At 41.1% G+C, this 22,211-nt stretch overlaps 2 protein-coding genes across 6 annotated transcripts in view; one reads left to right on the forward strand and one right to left on the reverse strand.

The window, feature by feature from the left end:
• Window positions 1-15,137, forward strand: part of srgap1a (SLIT-ROBO Rho GTPase activating protein 1a) — an 84,213-nt gene extending 69,076 nt beyond the window's left edge. For 2 of the 5 annotated variants that reach the window (XM_080875702.1, XM_080875704.1), the window contains exons 19-22: window positions 5,496-5,676; window positions 7,472-7,609; window positions 11,417-11,804; window positions 12,532-15,137. In XM_080875702.1, the coding sequence (XP_080731828.1) occupies window positions 5,496-5,676; window positions 7,472-7,609; window positions 11,417-11,804; window positions 12,532-12,939 (1,115 nt within the window). In that variant the 3' untranslated portion in view covers window positions 12,940-15,137. Of the gene's footprint in view, window positions 1-5,495; window positions 5,677-7,471; window positions 7,610-11,416; window positions 11,881-12,531 lie in introns of all 5 variants that reach the window. The other 3 variants (XM_080875703.1, XM_080875705.1, XM_080875706.1) reach the window with 2 other exon arrangements.
• A 793-nt stretch (window positions 15,138-15,930) lies between these two features.
• cfap263 (cilia and flagella associated protein 263) lies at window positions 15,931-19,103 on the reverse strand. The gene is made up of 9 exons (XM_080874640.1): window positions 18,949-19,103; window positions 18,474-18,609; window positions 17,932-18,093; window positions 17,692-17,841; window positions 17,261-17,371; window positions 16,963-17,061; window positions 16,769-16,876; window positions 16,542-16,697; window positions 15,931-16,450 (listed from the first exon to the last, which is right to left on the reverse strand). Exons 1-9 carry the CDS (start codon window positions 19,035-19,037, stop codon window positions 16,343-16,345), a joined length of 1,119 nt encoding a protein of 372 aa, XP_080730766.1. The 5' UTR covers window positions 19,038-19,103; the 3' UTR covers window positions 15,931-16,342.
• Window positions 19,104-22,211: the final 3,108 nt, after the last annotated feature.

Consider the following 22,211-nt stretch of genomic DNA (forward strand, 5'->3'; position numbering starts at 1 on the left):
GTTGTTGACACTGGAGGATATTAAGTACTTCAGCCAGACGCTGTTGTGTGATCAGACATGTGGTCCTTTGTTTCCATGAAATGGATACCAGTTCACTACGTCCAAATCAAATATTTAGTGAGTTAGTTGAGACCAAAAGATTAGACGTGGTATGACTTTGCTGTTTAACTTACAGTAAAAAGCAGAAAAGGACAATAAAACTTTCAGCTCATTAAAAAGTGAGAGATAACTTTGACAGAAAACTGACCAGATGTAGACAGAACGGTGCAAGAAATACTTGAACTACTGTTGAACCTAATTTTATTGTCTTACCTTAGTAACACACTTTCCTAAACCTTTTCTGTTGAAAGCAGTCACCCAAATCCTTCCACGTTATCACCAAGCTACATGTTGACATCAGCCTCCACAGAGAGACTTTGAAAACCACAGTTGATCTCTTCTCCTGACATTAGCTTTTAATCACGGTTTCCAAATAAAGACCCTCATCTTACTGTTAAGTATAACCAAAGGAAATATCTGATTAGACGAGGAAACTTATTCCTACTGTAAAACACAGATGGCAGCTATCAACTTTGAGTAATTACGAGAAGATTGTGTTTTCCAGAAAGCCCTTGCTGCCATGGTTTTGTTCCAAAAGCTTCTCTAAGCAGGCTGGGAGGATGTCCTCACTGACTGAGTTCCTCCCTGTAGAGTCTTGAACTGTGGTCAAGTTATTGTCATCAGTTATTTTTAAATCCCTGTGACCTCAGTTGGATTTCAGACACAAAAACAGGGCTTGTTTCCTGTTTAGTTACTCTCGCTTGTTTTCTCCAGACTTACATAGTTATCATTTTTCTCTCCTTTCTTATCAAGGCTTCAAACGTGTTAACTTGTGTTGGCCTTTAAAGGAAGTGAATGTCACCTCGTGTGCAAACACCGGTGGAGAAATATCCTTGACTCGTTGGAGCAGATGCGTTTCAAGCTGATTACATACAGAGTCTTAATGCAATATGCTGTCCTGATAACATTTGTGAAAAAAATGAAGTGTGTGGATAACTGACGATCAAGATCTTTTGTCATATTGTAGTTGTGACCATTCAGAAAATATAGCCACAGTTTATGTATTTTGTGTATTTTTCAGAGGCAAACAGTCTTCTGAAAGACATAATGTCAGTCTTCACCAGGATTCCCCAGATGGGTATTTCATGAAAAGCTCCCCAAGATGTACCAGAACAGTTAGGTTCACCGACTCCTATGCTTACCTTTATTTTGAAATATACGATAGCAGCTTCTTGGTTTGGTCCAAAAGAGGGTGCGGTTGTCCACCTGTTCACCACTTTGGCCCTCACTGAAGTATCTCTTTTGCTTTGAGGTTTTGCACAGAGGTTGAATCCTATATTAGTCATCCCATTTCTTTCATGTCAACAAAAGGTCCAGATTTTTACTTATCCTGTTAAATTTGATGCACACATTCTTATTCCTTTTAATAAGACACTGGGTAGTCACTTTTATTTTAGCAGCATTGTGAGTTTTTATGCTCCCGATACATTTTGTTCATGATTAAAAAGCAGGCAGTACTGTGCAAAAGTCATGAGACACTCTTCATTTCATTCACGTTTTCCTGGAAAAATGACAAATAAATGCAACAGTTTATCGAAACGTCTTCAAACATGAATGGAAATATTGTATAAAATGAGTTATAACGAGCTTGAAGCTCAGTGTTTGGTATGAGGACTTTTATTCTTCAACAGAGCCTAAACTATTTTAGGCAAGCTTTCTTTTTTATTTAGTAGTCTTCAGGAATACTGCCTCTGATCCCACATTGCTTCATTATAGTTGAGACCTGGCCTCAGCTGAGGCCTTCAATGCCCGATGTTTCACTGTGTTTTTCTATCCAGGTATGCTTTTACTACATTGGCAGTGTGTTTGGTATCATTGCCATGCTGAGAAATGAAGTTTCTGCCAATTGAAAGCTTTCCACACAGTATTACACAGTGGAGCAAAATCGAATGGTTCTTTTCTGCGTTCATAATACCATGATTCCAGCCTCAAACCATGACAGAGCCATTTTTGTGATGGCTGGCTCACTGTTGTACCTCATTCCTGACCTCCTCTGGACATACTCGCTAGGGCTGTTCGATATAACGATATATATCGGATGACGATATAAAAACATCTATCGTTTCATTTTACGCTATCGTTTGTTTCGTGGTGTCGCAAAATAAACTCTTTACGGCAATATTTTTCATGGTTTTGATGGTCACTGTAGTGGCTATATTCATTTCTTAAAGTTCTCTCTTTCGCTTATATTTAATATAACCACACTACAGACAGACAAGGGCTTGTTTTTATGCGTTGTCGTTAGCAACAACGACTGTAAAACCATCGCGTGTCTGCTTGTTTATTTTCCACATAAACCTTTCACAATAAAGCTCAAGATCCTGTTGAGACTTTTCAAAATAAACTGAATCACGTGAAAGAGCAGATTATTTACGGATGAGAATTAAAAAAGAGCCGTCAAGTGTTAGAAAATAAACCTTAGACTCAAACGTTAGAACAGGCTTTTCCCCGCAGCATGCCGTGTAATAAATACTCACAAAGAAAACGGCGGATGTTACAACTTATGTCTAAAAATGTATCGTTTCATACATCGGTTAAAACACTCGACTCCAGCTGGAAACACTTCACGCAAGTCGAGCTGCCCGAGATTCACAGAATTTACAGAAAATGTTACATTTTTGTGATTTATATCATTATCGGACGATAGATGTCTTAATTTTGGTCATATCGCACAGCCCTAATACAATCATTGGAACCAAACATCAAGGCTAGTTCTTGTCTAATTTGGCCTACCTCACCCTTTTCTCTCAGTTTTCCCTCCTTAAGATCGGCTTCTTTACAGCCATCCTTCCACTAACATCTTTTCTGATGAATTTTCAGAGAACAGTAGGAGGATTAACTGAAGGTCCAGTTCAGTTTCTTTAGGATGTGACTTTCAGATACTGTTCATCTACTGTAGCTGGTTTATTTGTAGGCCTGCCACTTCTGGTTTTAATCCACCAGTTTCCACCATGCTGAGATAATGCCAAGTTTCAGCTAACGGCTTCTTGGAACTCGCCTTGTTGATGCAAAAATAGTATTCTGGGCCAGGGAGCGAATTGTGTTTTACTAGTAACTAGTAAAATTGGTTCTTTCCCAAGTTATCTGTTATGTGTAGACACAACACTGGTTCATCCCTGGAGAAACACTCAAGACCACTTTAAAAAGTGACAATAATGTGTTGCTCTCTGGAAGCAAAATATAAAGAAACAAGAGTTGAAGCCTTTTGTGCTGTATGTGTAAAAATAATCACATTTCCTTTGATCTCTGCAACAGTTTGTGCTTTTTATTAACCTGCTAAGCAAAGACAGCTTTGAAATCAATCTTAAATTAAAGTTTTTCCCCTATAGGACACAGTTATTTGAAGCAGCAATAATGTTAACATATGGGAGGCACAAACTGGGCGTTGTGACATTTGACACTGTCCGACACGCGTGACATTTGAGATGATGGTTGTCACGCGAGGAGCTTAACTGGTTTTAGAGTGGCAACATTAATGTTGTGTCTGCTGGTAAATTTCCCACAAGGTCAGAAATGAACTAAATGACTCATTGATTATGGCAGTTACAGGAATATACCAGGATGCCCTCGATGTCACGTGAACCTGCTCGCTGTATTGTAGATGTTAAAGGGGAATGTATTGTTATACTTTGCAGAGCGTAGTCAGTTTTCCTATTAGGAGCCATGTTTCTTTTCTTTTTTTCCCATGTTTGCCGCAGTGTCTGCTGTTTGTTTTGTAACAGCAAGAGCGTGCGATTATTAACATCATGATGATGTGCAGTGGGGGAAAAGAAGCCTCCTTTAGTGCCATTGATCCTAAAAACATATCAAACCAGGCTTCTGCTGCCCCATTTCTCTGTGGGAACACTGGTGTAAGCAACATCCACACCAACCGCGCTCCACTGGCGTGTGCAAGACATCTGACAGTTTCTATCTCTTGGACCACATGCCTCCAACTCTCATGGTTCAGCATTTCTTTAGCTCCAGTCTCAGTGTGGGAGGGTGCGTACATGTACGTGTGCAACCGAGTTCAGTTGGTTCTGAAAGATTTTCAGTTATAATTGCACGACATGACAAAGGGAATCCTGCCTGCTGCTTCCAGCTTCAGTCACGTCCCTGCAGCGCTCACACGCGTGTGCCTTGGGTACACATTGACAGATCGCAGGATCAGCTTATTGACGTGACTGAAAGGGATGAAGAAAGTAGAGGAAGGAAGAGAATTCCCCTGCACCGACGACTGTGCCGTCTGCTTTATTAACAGCCTCGTCCACTGTAGTGCAGTCCGATTAATTCAAACTGTAAATTCCTGCTTGTCACATTTCATTGGAGCCACGGCAAAAACTGACAACCCAGTGAAGCAAAGACAGTAGCAAGTTAAAGGTGGGATGAAACTGAACGAGAATACATGAGATAAAATAGGACACTGGAAGAAATGCAGAGCCCACAAGTCTTTCCACAATCAAGCCTATATTTTCTTTAGCACACGGGATTCTCATCTTGAAATTAATCTCCCACTCCTGAGAAAGATGCAGTATATCACGATGAGTTGTCACAGCTGAGACAGGTTTCAGACATTTACTCTGTTGCCTTCCTACCAGCGTATATATAGAGCCTGTGTTACGTCTGTCCAGGGACCCCCTGTCTGACTTGAAGCGAGAAAGTGAGCTGGCAGGAAAGCAGAGGTAGGAGCGAGGGAGGAATAAAGAAGCTATTTTTAGCCTCGTGTTGCTGTAGTGCATACATATTGGCTTGGAGACTGTGCCTTTTTTGAAAAGTAAAGTCAACTCTAGATGTTGTTCTCTTCAGATTGTATTCAGGGAACACAAGTAGTTAAATGTGTACAAGTAAATTAAAATAAACTGTAATAATAATTGTTCAGTCGACCACTGGCTGGTGTTTTACGCAGTAACTTTTCACGGTATGTTTCACATTCTGTTGTCAGTGATCCAGAGCTCTATTTGTACAATTATTGAGCAGTAATCACCCCAGTCTGATGATCCATGCCGTGACTCACATGCCCCTGAGTCGCATAGATCTCCTCTCAAAAGCTTCTATACATGTCCTGCTAAAGCTCCTCAGGGCCCATAGTGGCTCTGGCCTGCTGTTGTAAAGCTGGGTTACTATTGACTGGAACTGAGGGCGGGGGAATCAGCTGGCTTAGCTTACTTGCACTCCATGTGCACTTGCATCAACTGCATATTCACGTGTACAAACATGTCGGTGTTAGACTCCCTTGAATTGTAGCCAGCCTGTATTTGTAAGTGCATTTGTTTCCAAAATTAGATTTTTATTTCCCAAGTCTACAGCACTTTAATCAGTTGTTAGAAATGTCTGCACATGAAATAACAACCATCTGTACTTGATGACTTTGCCATATCTGACATGTACTTAACCTGACTAATCCTTTCTCTTGACAGAGGGTGAGCCTATTGAAGCCATTGCCAAGTTTGACTACGTCGGGCGCTCTTCTCGAGAGTTGTCTTTCAAGAAGGGCGCCTCCCTGCTGCTGTATCAACGGGCATCTGAAGACTGGTGGGAGGGGAGGCACAATGGGATTGATGGCCTGGTGCCACACCAGTACATTGTAGTCCAAGACATGTGAGTGTCCTACAAATATAGAGCAATAAATATCTTCTGTATTGAGCACAAACAAAAGATGTGCATCATGCACAGTGAATACTGACTAGTCAGTTTACCTCTAGCTAACCTCAAACTGTAGGCAGTTGTAAAGGAATAATCAGATGTTCATAATATATGTTATGTACTTTCTTCCCAAGAGATGGATGGGAACATTCATACATCCATTTTCTTAACTGCTTATCCAGTTCAGGGGTGTGGGGGTTGGGCTAGAGCTTATCTGAGCTGAGGCTGGACAGGAAGATTTATACTGTTTCCTATCTGTTCAGTAAATATGATGCCAGCATCTTTTGAACTAAACCTAAGATGAGGGAAAACATTTACTCGTTCCACAGCTGACAGAGTCCTCAAACCTTGAAAAATGCTCTAACAGAAGGTGTTTATAAAGAACCACTGAAAGTAATACATTCATTTATAGATTGAATGTATATAAAAATGTAATTTTTATATATTTTTAATTATACAATTAAAATGGAATTCTTTAGTTGGAAGATGAACGAGTAGTTTCTGACCTCTCCTCGCTTAATTATTATACCAAAGGCTGCTTAACTAGTGCCGGATCCACTTAGAGTCTGAGAGCTAAAGTCCTTAGCAAAATATCCCTGTGGGTTAAACAACACACTTGTCCTTGTTGACTTTGCTCCACAAAAAGGCTGCTAGGCCGTCAGGTTACTATAGGGTCGCGCACAGGGGACCTTCAGGCTCATTTGTCTTGTCCTCCACTGTCATCCCTGCTCAGCTGTGGAGCTTTCTGCATCTCCAGGGTCCTTAACCAAGCCTTCTGTCACCGTCTCGTGCTCTCAGCACTAACAAGCATGCACTCTGCCATAGCGACTGTTGGTGCCTAATGGACTGAAGTCACTGTCTCGTTAGGACTGGAACAGAATCACTCCAATCACTTAGTAGCTGGCTGGCAAAACAGTCATTTGGAATGCCTTCACGCTCTTTCTGTTTTCCTCCTTCCCCTGCTGCTGTTGTCCCGTCAAAGGACCCCTATCAATAATTCACTAGGAGGGAGCACTGCTGATGGGGTGTCATCTTAGTTAATGAAAGAGCACAGAAATTTACAGCTGTACACGTTGTTCCCAAGGAAGTAACGTCCTGGTCTCTACTTAAAGTGAGCAGGCAGAGGAAAGTAAGAGCGCACAAGATTGCAATCTTCACTCGTCCTGTAAAAAAATAACATATACAGGGAGATGTTTCCTAAAGTACTTTGGCACAAGATGTCACCTGTCAACGTTTGACTGTGAAAATTCGTTTGTAATTTTTGTTGGTAGCTGCCTCTGCTTTGGAGAAGTGCTCGTCTGTGCTGTGACCCTGTGCGTTCATGTGGATTTGCTAAATAAGTGACTGTGTTTGATGATGCCATCAGAGGCAACAGTGCAGCTCAGTAGGTCTGATTACTGCCACCTGACAGGCACCAACTGTACCGAGTATCCAGTGACACAGCTCACTGAAACTCATGCAGCTGGTTTGTGTGTGAGTGTTTGTGCGTGTCGCCGACACAGCGCATCACCAGAATGCTGAGAGGTTCGGGACTATGACTCATCTGACTCCGTAGACCTTGTGGGGTTGGGGTGGGGGTGTCACATGCTGACTCTCAGGAAACGGATGGAAAATACTGATACTGAAGAACTGAACAAATATAAAAGATTGACTGATTTGCTGATTTGTCCCTTTTTTTTTTCTACTGTGGGTTTGTCTATCACTTCTTGCTCTTTTCATGTCTCAATGTCACACTGTCTCTGTGTCCCAGAGATGACAACTTCTCAGACACTCTGAGTCAGAAGGCTGACAGCGAGGCCAGCAGTGGCCATGCTGGGGAGGATAAATGTTCAGGAAAAGACATCGGTTCACCCAATGACACCAGGATCTCTGAAGCCTTCATCACCAGGTGGGTATACTGCTGTAAAACAGTGCTAGCTGTTGATGCTTTTTTGTTTGTTTGGTTTTTTTACACAATTTCTGTCAAATACCTTAATTAGGGACCACAGAGATTTTGCAGTTCTGAATATCAAAAAAAAACCTTTAAAATTTTTAATTTGGATCATAGACGCTCTTCCCACGTTTTTAAAGAGTGATGTCAAAATTTGTTTTACATCCAAATCCAGCCCACTTTGGTCTTATGTGGGACGCAAAATTAACAGTTATTTCAAGAGAAAGGAATCTGTCAGCACAACTCTTTTAGGGCTGCCACGATTAGTCGACTAGTCACGATTACGTCGACTATCAGAATCGTCGACGACTGATTTAATAGTCGACGCGTCGTTTGAAGCTTTGTAAGATCACAAAAGATGCAGGAATAAGTAGCAGGATTTAAGAGTGTAATAACGAACTGAAACAGAAGATGGCAGCACTGCATGTACAAGGAACCAGCTGCCGTTAAACCCCGAAGAAGAAGAAGAAGCTGTGTCCCAGAATTCATAGCGCGGCCCAGCTCAGTTGTCAACAATGGCGGCAGCTAGTTAGTTTTAATATTACTCTTATTATTCTTTCTGGGTCACAAAATAAACGTTTAACATATTTTCAGGCGAGAATGTAGCTGTGTAAACCTCAAATATCTGCTCAGTTTATCAAGACACCACATATTTTCAAAAGCGCTCCGACGTTTTCGGAGACGTCTGTTACCCGCTAGCTCGATAGCTAGCCGGGGGCAAGGCTCGTTAGAGCCGTGAGAACACCGGACTCCCAGCAAATCGTTTTGAAACCCACCGCTGTCTTTCGCTACTCAGGTTAAACATGATATATAAGTCACTTAGATAACTTAAAAATGTTATTGTTTGGCTTTTTTTAGTATTTTATTTGTTCCTGAGTAAATCGGTTTGGCTGAGATTAAAGTTATAGTTTTTACACAGCTGAATAAACGTCAAGCAGACAGCTGATTATCAGAAGTGTGAGATGCTGGAGAATATACTCCGGTGTCCTGTTATATTTTAGATAGCAAGGAGTTTATTAAACTTCACCGAAACAATCTGCAAATTTCATTAAAATTTTTAATAAACTATCATCTTGTCTTTATTTTTAGTTAGCACATACTTTAAACGCTTAAAGCTGTAAGCTAATGATAGTTATATAAGAGCAGATGCTGCTGGTGCAATAAGCTGTAGTTTTATGTCCAATGGATGATGATCTGATGACTAATGGCAAAAATAATCGGTGACTAGTCGACTATCAAAATAATCGTTTGTGGCAGCCCTAGACTCTATGGGCTTAAAGTCTTTGTTGTGGCATTAATAGCCATGGGGCAGGTTTTTATCAGTAGGAAAAGCTGTAAAACTTATGAAAATTAAATTAAAAAGTCCAAAATTCTTGTTCTCCTTCACATTTTCCAAAGTAATCCAGCGGGCCAGATTGGAGTCTTTGCTGGGCCAATTCTGGGCCCAGGCCTTATGTTTGACACCCTTGTTTCACTGTAATTAGTTTACTGCAAATTTGACTTTTACCCTGTTAAATCACTGCAAATTATTCATAATGTTTCCATTTTACGTAAAACAGGGCAGTTGGAGACCATTAGTTTTACGGCAGCAGTAACAGTAACTCCTGAGTGTGCTGCCTTCCTCTGACATTGTGTTTCCTAAACTCAGCTCTTTGTCTAATTGCAAGCATCAGCCACATTGTTTTGTCCCAAGTTACCAGACAGTTCCCGTCAGAAAGTATGAGTATTAAACAACTATTTCAGTCATGCACATGGAGGATTGGCGCACGCACACGCACACACACACACACACACACACACTGTGTAGACACACAAATCCAATCACACCTCAGTCTTTTTGGCAGTCTCTCTGCTGGTTAGTGCCAGTATTTTGTCTCCTGCTTCTCTTTTCATTGGTGGAGGATAAGCGACCTTGAAATATCTCTTACTGGGTTTTGGCCAAACACATGCTATTTTATTCAGAGCCATACTCACTCCCTCTACTTCACTGTTGAAATGTTGATGATTCATGCTAGAGGCAATATTTACACCACTGCAGGTATTGGTATGCAGCTGAACATATCTGAATGAATCATCCTTTTAACATCAGCCTTAATAAGCGTCCTCAAAGTCCTTAAACTAGAATCTGTCACACTCTTCCTGTCATTGGCTCCCAGGTGATCCCCACCTCTCTCCTCTTTCTTCTACCCTCCACCCTCCCCCTGCTCACTATCTACTTTTCCATTCAAACAGCAAGTTTTGAATCATTTATACCACTGGATATTTTTTTCTTTGGATATTTTCCCCTCTTGGTGGTCTCAGTCAATAACACGCTCACCAGACAGACTTCTATGGTAATCACAGTAAGCATTAGTAAACAAGACAGCTGTGTTAGAGCCTCTTTTAGTGGAGAAGAAGCATGTTGATGTGACCAGAACAATTCCTTCACTCGGCCTGTTTTTCTGTGTTAATGAAGAGGGGCACGTACAGCGTCTTGTGATTTCTGTTACATTATTAGTCGAAGCCATAATAAGCAAAGGGTGAGCTGTCAATGCGGTGACAGCTTGCAGAGTAAGTTGCGGTGCCTGTTGTAGTACATGCTGTCCCAGAGGAAGATTAAGGACATACATGCTGACTGCTCCACCTGCAGTTTATAAGCAGGTGCTGCAGTTGTTTTGCTATTCAAGAAATGTCAGTGCAGTCAAGGGAAAAAAAAATGTTGTTTCCTCACCAGACACCGTGTCTGCACCACTCCACCACTGGATCTCTATTATTTAGTGTGTGAGCTTTCAACAGCAGCCATTGGTGCAGTCATATGTTTTTATTATGCGCATGAATTTATAAATTTACATTCAGATGTGTGTGGGTTTCAGAGTGTTACATAATCAAAGGTCTGTTTGGATTTACCTGATACTCTGGCATTGCAGGTAGAGCTCACATTATATTCACCAAAATATTCACCACCTTCTCGTCCATCCTCATTACTGCTTTTTGTTTATCACAGTAATAAAACTGCCTGGAAATGTTAATGATAATGTCTGAGAGCTCGTTCATAGGGCTGATGTAAACTCTCTACTTGAAGCCGTTTGTTTCGGAGAAACAACCGAGGAAGAGTTATTACTGAAGATGATTAACTCTAATAACTGACCTGACCTGCATTAGAATCCAGATGCTGTATTACTAATTTAATCTTTTAAGTTGTCACTATTTCCATAAATGTAACACCAACTCAAAAAGCAAGTGATAATAAAATTAGACACTGCGCTGCTTGACTGTAAGTGATGAGCTGCTTTGATTAATCGTTACAGCCCTCGACTCTGCATAAGTATGACAACCACAACAGAGCTGAACCTGTTGGAGCAATACAAAGGAGGATGCGCTCCTTTACTGGTCTTTTATGGAGTAACACAAATGCTTCAGTGAAACTGATGTTGGCGTGGAGCAGTCTGTTAATGTAAAGGGATTTATGTGTGATAGAAGTGCATTCATACTCAGCTCCGTCTCCGTGTTTTAACTGTGATAAGGCAGCTTCAGCGTCCCCTGGAGGAGTCTGTTTTGATCCTCTGATGAACAACAGATCCATTCTACCTGCTCTCCAGAATAACCTTAACCGATGCTTGACATCAAGGATTCCCTCAAAAAGCTAATATGCCCCATCTAATTCTGTTTTTAGAAGCTTTAAACTACTAATAAATCACAGCTAATGTGATGAAGTAGTGGTGAGGAAAACTGCTTTTTTTTTTAATGCTTGCCTATTGTTTCCTCTTTCCTGCACTTATATTGCAGCAGACACAGGAAAAGATCAGATCCACCGTCTCGACGGCCACCTGCCCGTCCCAGTGATGTCCACTGCATGGTGCATACCTCCCAGCAGAGTCATAGTGGACATGGCGGGACTCCAGAGATGGGTTCACCAGTTCTAGGCCACTTCAGCCCACGGGACATGCTGCGAAGTCGCAATCACGTTGCCATAGACAGCCCTGAGCGACGGCGCCGCGCTGGCCACAGCAGTCTGACGAATATCAGTCGTCACGAGTCCCTGAAGAAGATGGAGAGCCCACCGATTCGACGTTCCACGTCCTCGGGCCAGTACACAGGCTTTACCGATGCCCATCACCACCACCACCACCACCACCACGGCGGCAAGCCCCTGGATCCGGAGACCATCGCACAGGTCAGCGCGGGACGAGCGGCGACCCGACCGCAGCTCCCTCCACCATCAAAGCCCTGCCCTGCCCTGTAAAAACATAGTCAGTCCCAGTCTTCTGCTTCCTCTGGCTGCAACCTAGTCCCTGTGCTAAAGAAACGCAAAAGACTAGCTTCACAGGCAGACGGCAGGGATCACAGTATACTCCTACACACAATATTCCTATAAATTCTGAATTTTTTGGAAAATGCCAAATATTCCAAAGTCTTGAATTTTGTCATCATTCTAATATGGCTTCTGTCATATAAGATTATATAATAGTGGAGCCATAGTCTTTTATAGGCTGTCGTTTAGAAAGCAGAGGGTTACAGAGAGCACCTTAAACTGTGCTGGGCTGTCGGTCTGCCTACTGGGAGCATGCTAAGATGAACATGTCATCTCTGCATCTCATTTGCAATCCAGAGCCATTAACATGGTGAGGGAGAAGAGCCAGTATTAAGTAATATTGTCTACTAACTTTGCATGTATACTGCATGCTTGGTGTTTTCTTAAAAAATCTCTCCTTGTGGTCTTCTTTTATATTGTGTCTGTGTTCTCCATGTTTTTGCATGTTTCTGGTCTTTTTCACTCTTAATTTCTCCATCCAATCTTGCCTTCTTGTTTTTTCTCTCTTTTTTTCATCTTAACCCTCCTGCTCGTGTCTTGCCTATGTCATTATCATCCTCTCTCACGCACATTTTCTCCTCTCCTGCAGGACATAGAGGAAACTATGAACACTGCTCTGAATGAGCTGCGAGAGCTGGAGCGGCAGAGCTCAGCCAAGCACGCCCCCGACGTGGTGTTGGACACCCTGGAGCAGCGGCAGACCTCCGGCAGCAGCGGCGGAGGTCCGACGCCGGCCAGCTCCAGCGAGTCCCTCAGCCCCATCCACGCCGTCATGCTGCGGTCAACTGCCAACACTGAGCCGCCCACCCGCCGCAGCACCAGCTCCTCCAATGATTCTGTGAGCACGTTCAAGCCCGTGGTAGCACCACGCATGGGGGTGCAGCTCAAACCCCCCGCTTTGAGGCCCAAGCCCATGGTCTTACCAAAATCAAATCAGGCCCCTCAGCCTCCTGCTAATTCTTCTCAGGACCCTCTGGATAAGTCCTGCACCATGTAACCTCCAGGGCAGGAATCGGAGAATGTAAATCAAAAACTCTCAATCTAGTTCCCAAGAGACTGTGAAACCAGTGTTTACAGTTCTCAGAGAGAGTACAAGTAATATCTAAGAGTGTGTAAAATACTTGGCCCTGGATTGGAGACATTTCTTTTTGATGGTTTGAATCTGAAAACAAGAATTTAAAAAGGATTAGATCTGAGTTATTGATGTAGGAGTTGTAGTGAAGACAGATTTGTCTGTTGTCTCAGATTTGTGTTAATATGTTTAGGTAATATTAATATTAAATAACAGATATCTTTAAAAAAAAGATTTTAAAAACAACAAATCACAAAGGCTTCCGGAAAGTTTTAGAAAATGTACACATTAGTTTAGTTTACAGATGATAATAAACTGTAACTCTGAACAACATGTGGTGCATGCAGTTCTTGAACCTGTGGTGAGAGCTGTCGTGACCACAGATTAGATTTTTCTTTCCCTTTTATCTAGAATGGCCTTCGGAGGTGTTGCGAACCAGTACGTAGATCATACATCAGATGTTCATTAATAGAAAAGGTGCTGTGACTTGCTGGGCAGAAAGAGTTTTAAGGAGCCAAAAGAGCCCTTTACAGATTATTTATTAACGGTACTCTGTTAATAAATGAGTAGTACTGACACCAGTATGCTTTTTTCCACTCGCATGTAAACTGCAGCTTTCTTCAGCAAAGCATGCCGTCTGTTGTGTTTCGTTAAGTACAAAGATCACCTCTGTGCTGGCTTCACTCAGATTTATTTAAGCATATTGCCTGGAATGACAGATGATGATTGGATAAAACCACTATTGCTTTATGACTTTTACGTCTGAACATTTTGATGCGTTCATAAATTCCTGCAACGTTACCTTAGGTTGTGGGAAGAAATGCGCCTGATATGTGTTTGCTTTTGCATCTGTGTAACCTTTAGGGAGAAAATGATGATGAAAAATATGTTGTTACACTGCGTGGACTACATGCCATAGCTTCCTTTTATGCCTTGTTTGGCTTTATTTACCCAAAGACATGAGTTTATAAGTCAAAGCACGGATACTGATCCTTCATGTTTAGACTCAAGGTGGCGCCCTGTGGTTGTGCTGCCAGTAGCCATGGACCTGATGACTGTTAGTTGTAAAAGCCTCCTAATACGTTCCCCCTGCTTCCTGTGCTTCTCTTTGCGAAGGTGTTTGAAAACAGCAGCTTGCTTTGAGTCCTCTAGTCTGTTTTATATTTGGGAAAGAATGTCAATAATGTTTGCATACTGCTCTCAGACTGACATTGAAGCTCTTTTCGCGCATTTACCGATTTGTGTGGATGATACTTAGAAGTGCATGGAAAGAAATGGGCTACGTGGGTCAGTCAGCTCCTATATAATGATTTCAAAATGCAATAGCCTCATAAAATTGTATGTGCCAGACTTCCAGTTTTGTGGCTGCACCCCTGTATGTCTCCATTTGTTTTTGTTTTTTTAACCTCTGTGCTGTAGAAATAACAGAGCCGGGTGCATGTCATTGGAGTGTTTGGCTAGCATAGTTACATATAGAAAAGAGTTTGGTAGTTAGGTTGCAGTGCATAAGCAATGCTCTCTAACAGCAGGTTTACACTATCTTTGACTTGACAAATATTATATGTATAAATAATTAAAGGTTAATTAATTTCTGAATTACTAACTTTCATTATTTTTGTAATCTTCTTTTTGTTATATTTGTTGTGTTTCTGGGTAGAAATCACTTAGAAGATATGATGTGGAATAAATATCCAGAGATACAGGTGTCCCACCTATAGTGTGAAGCCAGTTGTGTATATAAAAAATGTGTTTTTGTCACTATGTAACATCAGCAACAGTAGGACTCAAGTTATGCCGTCTGTAGGCTTTAAGCTACTCTGTGGTGTTATGTACATCTGTATTCTGTGAAAGTGCCTTTGGAAATGTTTTAGAGGAACTTCAGACACTCTGCCCGGTCGCATATTAGATGCCGTGTTTTTGAGAAAATGCAGTGCAGGATGATGAAGTGTATAAGAAATTATGCCATTTTCCAAACAGTTATATGGCAGAATTGATCATAAATAAACAGCTTACTCAATGTGACATTGCACTTTTATGTATATAACTGTATATATGGCATGTAATATCATAACGTTTAGAGTTCATTCAAGGATTTCTTTCTAATAAAGGAAATAGTTTGTTGACCTTGTGTGTGTTTTTGTTTTTGTTTGTTTTATTGAGGAACTTTGACTGCAATTTATTAAATAGATTGACTACACTTGTGTAGATGAAGTTTTAGTGCCCCTAAAAGACGTTTGAGCCAGAACAGTAAAATTACCAGTTTTGCAAAGAATAACATACACTGGTTTTGTCAAGAATAATAAAAAATTGTGAAAGCTTTCATTAAATTAGAAAACAGACTCATTGCCTTCACTGTATGGGGACAAGGACCAGCTTAGTGTCATGTTTCCCACAGAGCCTCTTTCTCAGCCAGTGTGTCTATTCTTTGTTCTGTTTGGATAGCAGAAAAGTACAGTTTCAAGATTGTAGTCATTCAGATTTGCAACAGTCAAAAAGAGTAGATGATTGGTAAATAGATCGATGCTTACAAAGCACTTTTCTACTTTAATTGCACACTCAAAATGCATTTTTACTATAAGCCTCATTCACCCAATCTCGCATACATTCATAAAAGTGCTTTTTTCTAAACCTACGCACACTGTCTAACATTCACACTCTGTTAGATGCATTGGGACAACAGCATCTTGCAAAAGGTTACTTCAATGTGCAGAGTACAAGAGCCAGGGATCAAACCTCTAATCTTGCAGCTAGTAAACGACCTGCACTACCTTCTGAGCAATAGATGGTCCGAATAAGATGAGAGTACAGAAACTTGTGAGAGCACAACAAAAGGCAGAAAGGCCACACAAACTAAGTAGTTAGCACATTTCCTCACAGCAAAGTCCCGAGTCCTTGTTGTGAACACCGGTCAGAGCAGGGCCCTGATGTGTGGAGTTGCCTTTGTTTATTCCAGAAGTTCCTGTTTCTTCCTGCTGTGACATGATCAGTTCATTCTCCTGTCACTGTGCCTTTTAACACAGCTGCAGATGGTCCTCGGCACCACACTGCATTACAGAACGAGTTTCCCTTTTGTGTCAATAACGGCTGTCAATCTTAAATGAATGAGTCACATTTGCATAAATAAAGAAAGGAAATTTTTAATGTCAATCATAATTTTGAATAAGTAACTCTCAGGGACACAGATATGATGAGGATGAAAGCCATTGTTTTTACATTTAACAAAAAGCATTAAAAGATTGCAAACAATAATAAACAAAGCAGACGCAGAACGATTGATGGAAAGTTTTCTTGTTGTCATCAAATCAGTCATTTGGGAAACTTCTTTTTTCTACATGTTATGTGCTGCTATGTGTGGGAGTTTTATTGGGATTTGGTGTTCCCCGGAGCTAGTTCCAACCTGTTTGTTCCACACTTTAGTGTGGGTCTTGAAGGCCATCTAGTTAAAACAGAGATTGTGTTGTTTTTAATACTATAGCACAACAGTTTTATTGTTATTGAGGAGAGACTAAATAAAAATAACATTTTACCTCAGCAATCCCAACCTTTCTCTCCCAAGTGTGAATGCTCTGCTTAAGCTTCTTGTATTTGTCTTTGACATGCATGTACTCAGTGATATCAGGAGCCTGATAATCTCTGAGCTGCCGTCTGAGTTTGTGGTTAAGGGCTTCAGCCGCTGAATGCTCCTGAGGAGAGAAAGATCAGGTATTAAAATTGGGGGTTTTAGATTCTTGAAGCTTTACTAATTTCGACAAACCTTCTCAGCATGCTCTAACTCCTCCTCTATTTTTGCCAGCATCTGCCTCACTTTGGCGATGTCATTGCTCAGCTCTGCCGACATCAATGTCACACTCTGCAGCTTTTCCTGCTCACACAGATATGACAGATAAGCTGAAAGTTATACTGGAAATAACGCCAAGAACACCATCTGACAAATTTCCAGCGAGTTACCTTGTGTGAGCTGAGAACACGCTGAACCTTCAAACTGTTGATCTGAAGTTCATCCAGGTTTTTGTCGGGTCTTGGCTCGTCATACTCCTGAAAAAATTCCTAGATGCAATACACAGAACTTTGCATTTACACACTAGCAAAATTAGCAAGTATATAAATGGTTACAAACATGTAAGACACTGACAAACTTTGGCAGCAGAAAGCAGACTGTACATTGATTTTCTGTCCTCTCGTGTAACAGTCTAACCTACAACCTACACAATCTCTTGACAGCAACACATTTGCTTTCATTCTCTACCTCATACTCAGCTTTCCCCATCTCTTTTTTCTGCTGCAGCTGTTGCAGGAGCTTCTTCTCGTGGAGCTTTAGTGCCTGATTCTTTACATTTAAGGTCTCCAGCTGGGTGACCTGTACATACGTTTGAACAGAACAAATGAGGTGAAAGGGAGGTTATAAACAGGACTGAAGAAAGCGGATAACTAACAAGGGTGAAAAAAAGTTCTTTACGCTGCTTGCTTCAATCTTTAGAAGCTAACCCATCTTAATAATCTTAGTAATTTTATTGACTTTATATAAAATACTTGGGTAAAATTAATAATATGACTTTAAAAGGGTAAAAAGTCTCTGGCCTTTGGAAATGTGCATACCTCTAACCTGGAACAATCTATTCAAAAACTGCTGTGCACATGTTGATGTCACTGTTTTGTTAAAAAGACAAGTTTTGTTACCTTTAACTTGTCTTCAATGTACTGGAGCACCTTTTCTGGCTCTTTCATTTCTAGCGTGTTGTCCTTCGTAGGTTTGACCAGTCTACGCTCAAAATCGTTCTTCGCCTTCCTGACATCAGCCAGACGTAATTCTGCTTCCTTCATAGAGGCCTGAAAAGACGAGTATGTTTCATGAATAAATGTACCTGAGTCAGTGTTTCTATATATTGTGTTTTATTTTTTGCGTGTGTGTGTTGTAACCTTGTAGTTGTCCTTGTTTTTTTCAGATTTCAGTTTGAGTTTCTCCCGGTCCTGTTGTGTTTCTCTTACTTCTCTCTGTGCTACGCACAGTTTTTGTTTTAAAGTGAGCGGCTGAAAACGGTCCGATATGTTGGACCTGGACTTTCGCCTCCATCCAACGCCCTGAAGGCACAAAAACTCAAAATAGTATCCTATCATGTTTTGTTCAAGAAAGAGAATGCAAATGTTTTCAGTCAAACATTTATTGGCTGGAAAGAGTTGATGCAATAAGATCTGCTTTATTTTGGCCTGTCTCAAACAGTAAATAAATTGACATTACCTAAAACTATAAAAACATTACACTGCAGCTGGGACAGCCATAAAAAGGACTTTGTCCTTCACTGTCTATCTAATTCACAAGTTCTGACAAATAAAGTGTGCTGTGTGTAGATATGTGTTGAGTGTGAAGCATTAATCTGCAGTCTTTACTTTTAGGAAGAGACCTATAATGGCAAGTAAGGATTTGCATTCAAGGTTATTTAATAAACCTTTATGGTACTTACCCCAGCCCCCAGCTTCAAGCTTCGTGTTGCCCCGGCACCTTCTCCCCCAGCCTGGGATAGCAGGTCTTGTGGATCCAGGCGGCAAATGAAGCTTTCAAACATGTCATTCTCTGCCAGGAGGGCTGCATTGGAATGCCTCGGGGAAGAATGAATAAGAAAAGCAGGCAAAATAAATACATTTTTTAAAAAATCACTTAAAAATGCTCGGAGAAGTAACCGCTTACTTTAAGAAAAATTAATTAGAAAAAAAACATTATGTAGAGGGTGGAACAGCTCACCCTAAACCTTTCTAGCTAATGGTTAATAGACGAAAAGTTGTATTTTAGTAACATTTAACTGAAATTACAGACCATTAGCAGAGCATTAGCAAGTAACTTTGGTGGGTTATACGGAATAAGTTAAATAAAGTCAGTTGTAGGGTTACAGCCGATAGGACGGAGTTATTTTTAGTTTAATAAATATGAACTGTCATTACTTTAGTTCTTCGATCCGTTTGTAAATGAGTTCCTTCTGTTCTTGCGTGACCTCGCCATTTTCCTCGATCAAGGAAAGGTCGTCCTCCATGGTTGCTAAGGTACACTGAACCTCTGGTTTCTATGGCCTAGTGTTGCATTCACGCACTTCTGGAAACGTTTTACTCAGTAAGTTTTGCAATGAGAGAAATGGATGTAATTGTGAAGGCTTTAGGACCCAGGGGACCCAAGAGAGCAGACTTTTTTTCTAAAAAAAAAGTCGCTAAAAAAGACGTGAAAGCTCGTATCGCTTTTACTCTCAACAAGCAGCGGGTGCTGTAACGCAGTCAGTTCTTCTTTTACTCTTATGCTGTTTTGTGGATCACAAGGTTTAAAACTACTTATAAACACACACGAAGTAACTCCACCAGAGTGCCTATTTCGGGTTACTTTTGCCGGTCCAAGCCCGGGTAAAGGAGCAGGGTTGGAATTGTGACATTAAAAAAAAAACAATAATTGCTAAAAGAAATTTAATTTGTAGTTCTAAATAAACTCTAAATGCATTTAGGACGTTTTTTACTCACTTTATGTCTCTTCCACGATGTTATTTCTCTCTCCAACAACATAGGTTACAATTAGATTAGCATGACCAATTATGCAAATTAGGCGATGACGTCATTCAGCGACTTTTAGGACAGCCAATAGCGATTTTCCTTACTGAGGAGTTGGCAACACGGGCAGCAGGTGCTCTTCTTCTGTCATTTGCACTGACGAGGGCTGTGAACAATGGTTGTATGAGTAGGTGAAGAGCCTGAGAAGTTTTAATTGTCTTCTACACAAACGGTTGTTTTAAACCTCTACAGCAGAGGTTCGAGTAGAGATTTTAGAAGACAAGCCAGGTGTGCAGCAAACACAGTTGTCTGCTGGAGGACAGGCTGCACATGTGAATTTGTCACTGTTTTTTCCTCCTTCTCCTTTTTGTTGCGTTTTTGGTTTTAGTAGGGTCACCTTTTAAAACTGTTTTTTATGCCGGGTTTGTTTTTATTTCTACTGGGCTGGTGCAATATTAGTCGGGCAATGTGCAATCCCTGAGCTAGGCTCTTACCTTAGGGGAATTAGGTCTTTTAGAGGTGCTCCGTGTGGATTTGCAGTGAATACGTTTTATTAAGAGTGATTTTAGTGCCACCGATTATTGCCTGAACTAAAACACTTAGTGCATGTGTTAAGATATTCATTGTGTGTACTCATGTTGTACAGTGTTTAACTGCATTATGGTTACTGTGGTTTAACAGAGACAGTATTTTAGTTGCCACCACAAGGAGGCACTGTTTCATTGTAAAAGCACGGATGCTGCGTCATCACGCCCCTAAGAAAAAAAAGTATACCACAACGAAAATGGCACCCATGAGAAAAGTTTTGCCGCGTGTTGATGAGGAATAAAGTTCCCAAAATATTAAGGACATTTTTGCCTCCGTCGTCATTTTCCTTCGAGTTGATCGCTGTCGATGCTGCAATACTCAACAGCATGCGATAAGTGTTCTGTTGGGCTCGTATTTATTTGGGGTGGATTTGTTTCTTTTAAAGCAACGAGAATCTGGGACCCCCGAGGGAGAGCAAGCCCGCAGGTGATAGTTGCATTGCTGGCAGGTTGCACCAATAAGACTATCTTGTGGTCGTTAGTGACCTTTCCCATTTTGATGTTTTAGGCCTTTTGCAAACCCTTTGTGTTCTTTTAAAATAAATTTTAACATATCTGACTGATATTGACCCTCTTGTCCCGTTTATTCTGGGCTCGTTCCTGTAAGAGCTTTGGGCCTGAAAGTTTGCACAAGTAGTATAGAGGTCGTTAGCGGTTACTCGGTGGCTTTTACTCGCTACATAGAGTTTAAAAAATGCTCTCGCCTTCTTGAGGATATATATTTTTTGTTTGTGTAACAGAGCACTAATGTGTTGAATAAAATGTCAAAGAAATGTATAATTTATTTATTCCATGAGTTAAACATACATTTCCCCATTCATTCCCAGACAGGACTTACAAAACATTTTACTACTGGGGTCTCCAACTCCAGTCCTCGAGAGCTACCGTCCTGCAGCTTTTACATGCATCCTCACTCCAACACAGTTGAATCAAATGGTTGAATTACCTCTACCATCAAATCTGGCAAAGGCCTGATGACAAGCCATTCATTTGATTGAGGTGTGTCGGAACAAGGATGAGTCTAAAAGCTGAAGGACGATAGCTCTCGAGGACTGGAGTTGGACACCCCCGTTCTACTAATATCCCAGCTGCACATAAGACCATCAAACCAAAGGTGCGAATCAATGACTCTACAGCAGGGGTGTCGAACTCCAGGCCTCGACGGCCAGTGTCCTGCAGATTTTAGGTGTGTCCTTGATCAGACACAGCTGATTTACATGGCTAAATGACCTCCTCAACATGTCTTGAAGTTCTCCAGAGGCCTGGTAATGAACTAATCAACCTAACCCTGACCCGGGGTGATACCTAAAACCTGCAGGACACCGCCCCTCGAGGCCTGGAGTCTGACACCCCTGCAGTCACTGGTGCTAACAAATAACACTGCAAACCGTTACACCCAGTTTTAGAGACACTGCAATTTACCTGTGGCCATGCACTGCAAACAATTCGGGTCTCACCGCTATGCATGACCTGCAACCTGGGTTTGTAAAGGGAAGTGGCACAATCAAATTAAACGAAAAAACAAGAAGAGAGGTTAGTCCGCCTTTACAAGACTCACTCTCAGTCATTCATAACAGCCTTTGCAGCTGGACGGGCTAGCCAAAACCAAATTACAAATCAACCAAAAGAATAAAAAAGGACAGCAGAGGTGCAGTCGATCTACAACTTGATTGATTAAAACTTGTGGTCACACGACCAATCTTCTTCTTCTGTATAGGTTTATTGGCGGTTGGCAAACAGCAAAATGGTGCATTACCGCCACCAACTAGTGTGGACCGAAATGACAATAAATAAATAAATAAATAAATAAAAATATAATATAATATAATAAAATATTCAAATTCTCCCGAACAAATGAGTCTGCCTAAAAAACCAAAATACAGCCTGATAACTTTCACTTATAAAGCTCACGCGAAATAAATCAAACAAGTCCAACTTCACTCGTCCAGCTTTTTGATCAGTTGTCTCCTTTCCATATCATACTTCTGACAATGCAATAAAACATGTTCTATTGTTTCCTGTTCCCTACTGCAGTCACACTCCCCTGTACAGTGTTTACCTATTAAAAATAATGTGCTATTTAAGCCA

This window comes from Rhamphochromis sp. 'chilingali', assembly GCF_963969265.1.
Source record: "Rhamphochromis sp. 'chilingali' genome assembly, chromosome: 2".
NCBI classification, from domain to species: domain Eukaryota; kingdom Metazoa; phylum Chordata; class Actinopteri; order Cichliformes; family Cichlidae; genus Rhamphochromis; species Rhamphochromis sp. 'chilingali'.

Bases quoted from the DNA above. Each gene is read 5' to 3' on its own strand.
- cfap263 (XM_080874640.1), bottom strand. From the start codon at position 19,037: ATGGAGGACGACCTTTCCTTGATCGAGGAAAATGGCGAGGTCACGCAA. The intron at 18,610-18,948 runs GTAATGACAGTT...TTCTTCCCCGAG, and splicing joins AAACGGATCGAAGAACTAAA to GCATTCCAATGCAGCCCTCC. The intron at 16,698-16,768 runs GTTTGTCGAAAT...TTCTCTCCTCAG, and splicing joins AGTTAGAGCATGCTGAGAAG to GAGCATTCAGCGGCTGAAGC.